The sequence below is a fragment of the Penaeus monodon genome, chromosome 30 (assembly GCF_015228065.2).
Source record: "Penaeus monodon isolate SGIC_2016 chromosome 30, NSTDA_Pmon_1, whole genome shotgun sequence".
NCBI lineage: Eukaryota > Metazoa > Arthropoda > Malacostraca > Decapoda > Penaeidae > Penaeus > Penaeus monodon.
The window spans coordinates 22,099,704-22,100,634 of record NC_051415.1 but is presented as its reverse complement, the minus strand read 5'-3'; the positions used below and the strand labels follow the sequence as shown (position 1 = coordinate 22,100,634).

Sequence of the window (931 nt, the reverse complement as noted above, 5' to 3'; positions counted from 1 at the left end):
CCAATGGGTTAAGGAATAACACACTTCTGTGATGGCACAGTAATGAAAACATAAAAGTTAGTTTCTTTATAAGAGGAGCATGTGGAAGATACTGCAAATGGTTTCATAACTGTTCCTCACTTCCAGTAAAGCACTGTACAGATGGTATGGATTTCCATTCACATATTGACAAACTGGTTCATTCATGCTTAGTAGTTTGAACATAAACAAACTTCCAAATAAGGTAGGATCTATCTATATGCTGTTGTTAAGGGGATAGTAAAGGTCTGCATTGATTTTTCAGTAGATTTTATTCTGGTAGTGATCTATATGCAGGGAGGATAGAAGTCATGGATGCTTCTTTTGATTTTTTTATTCTGGCAGTATATGGTACTGGTGTGTGAACAACTTCATTGCTCTCATATGGTAAATAAGGTTGATGGTAATTTCACACAATTCTGTCACACTTTAGACTCATGGGTCTTTAAATTCCTCTGGCTTCAGCTTTGATGAGTTCCTTACACTGTCTGTGGGGCAAGGTAATACTCACCATTCTTTCATCTTCTAACACTTTCCACAGCTACGTAATGCTGCTACTTCCCAGTGCCTTGATACTATGGGTCACCCAGCTCCAAGTTTGATGGGTATAGCACACTGTCATGGGTTTGGTAATAATCAGGTATGTGAATTAATAGTATTCCAGTTTTAGAAGCATGCTTATGTTTATTTGTAATTATATATTGATTGTGTAGAGTTGGTGTAAAGTTCAACTGTTTTCTTTCCAGTGTAATATTAATCTTCAACTTTGCATAGAAAGGTTAAGCTCATGTTTAGTTATCTTTTATAATTAACTTGTACTTGTTGCATTTGACAATAGAGTAATTTACCAAATGAAATAATGATTTTGATAGTAATCCAAAGTTTGATCTGTAATTTTTCATCAAGGTACTGA

At 34.9% G+C, this 931-nt stretch overlaps 1 protein-coding gene across 1 annotated transcript in view; it reads left to right on the top strand.

Annotated features, from left to right (window-relative positions):
- Positions 1–931, top strand: part of LOC119592631 (N-acetylgalactosaminyltransferase 7-like) — a gene marked incomplete in the record, with an annotated part of 14,643 nt that overhangs the window by 12,080 nt on the left and 1,632 nt on the right. The window contains 1 exon segment of the mRNA XM_037941526.1: positions 560–658. Within this exon segment, the coding sequence (XP_037797454.1) occupies positions 560–658 (99 nt within the window).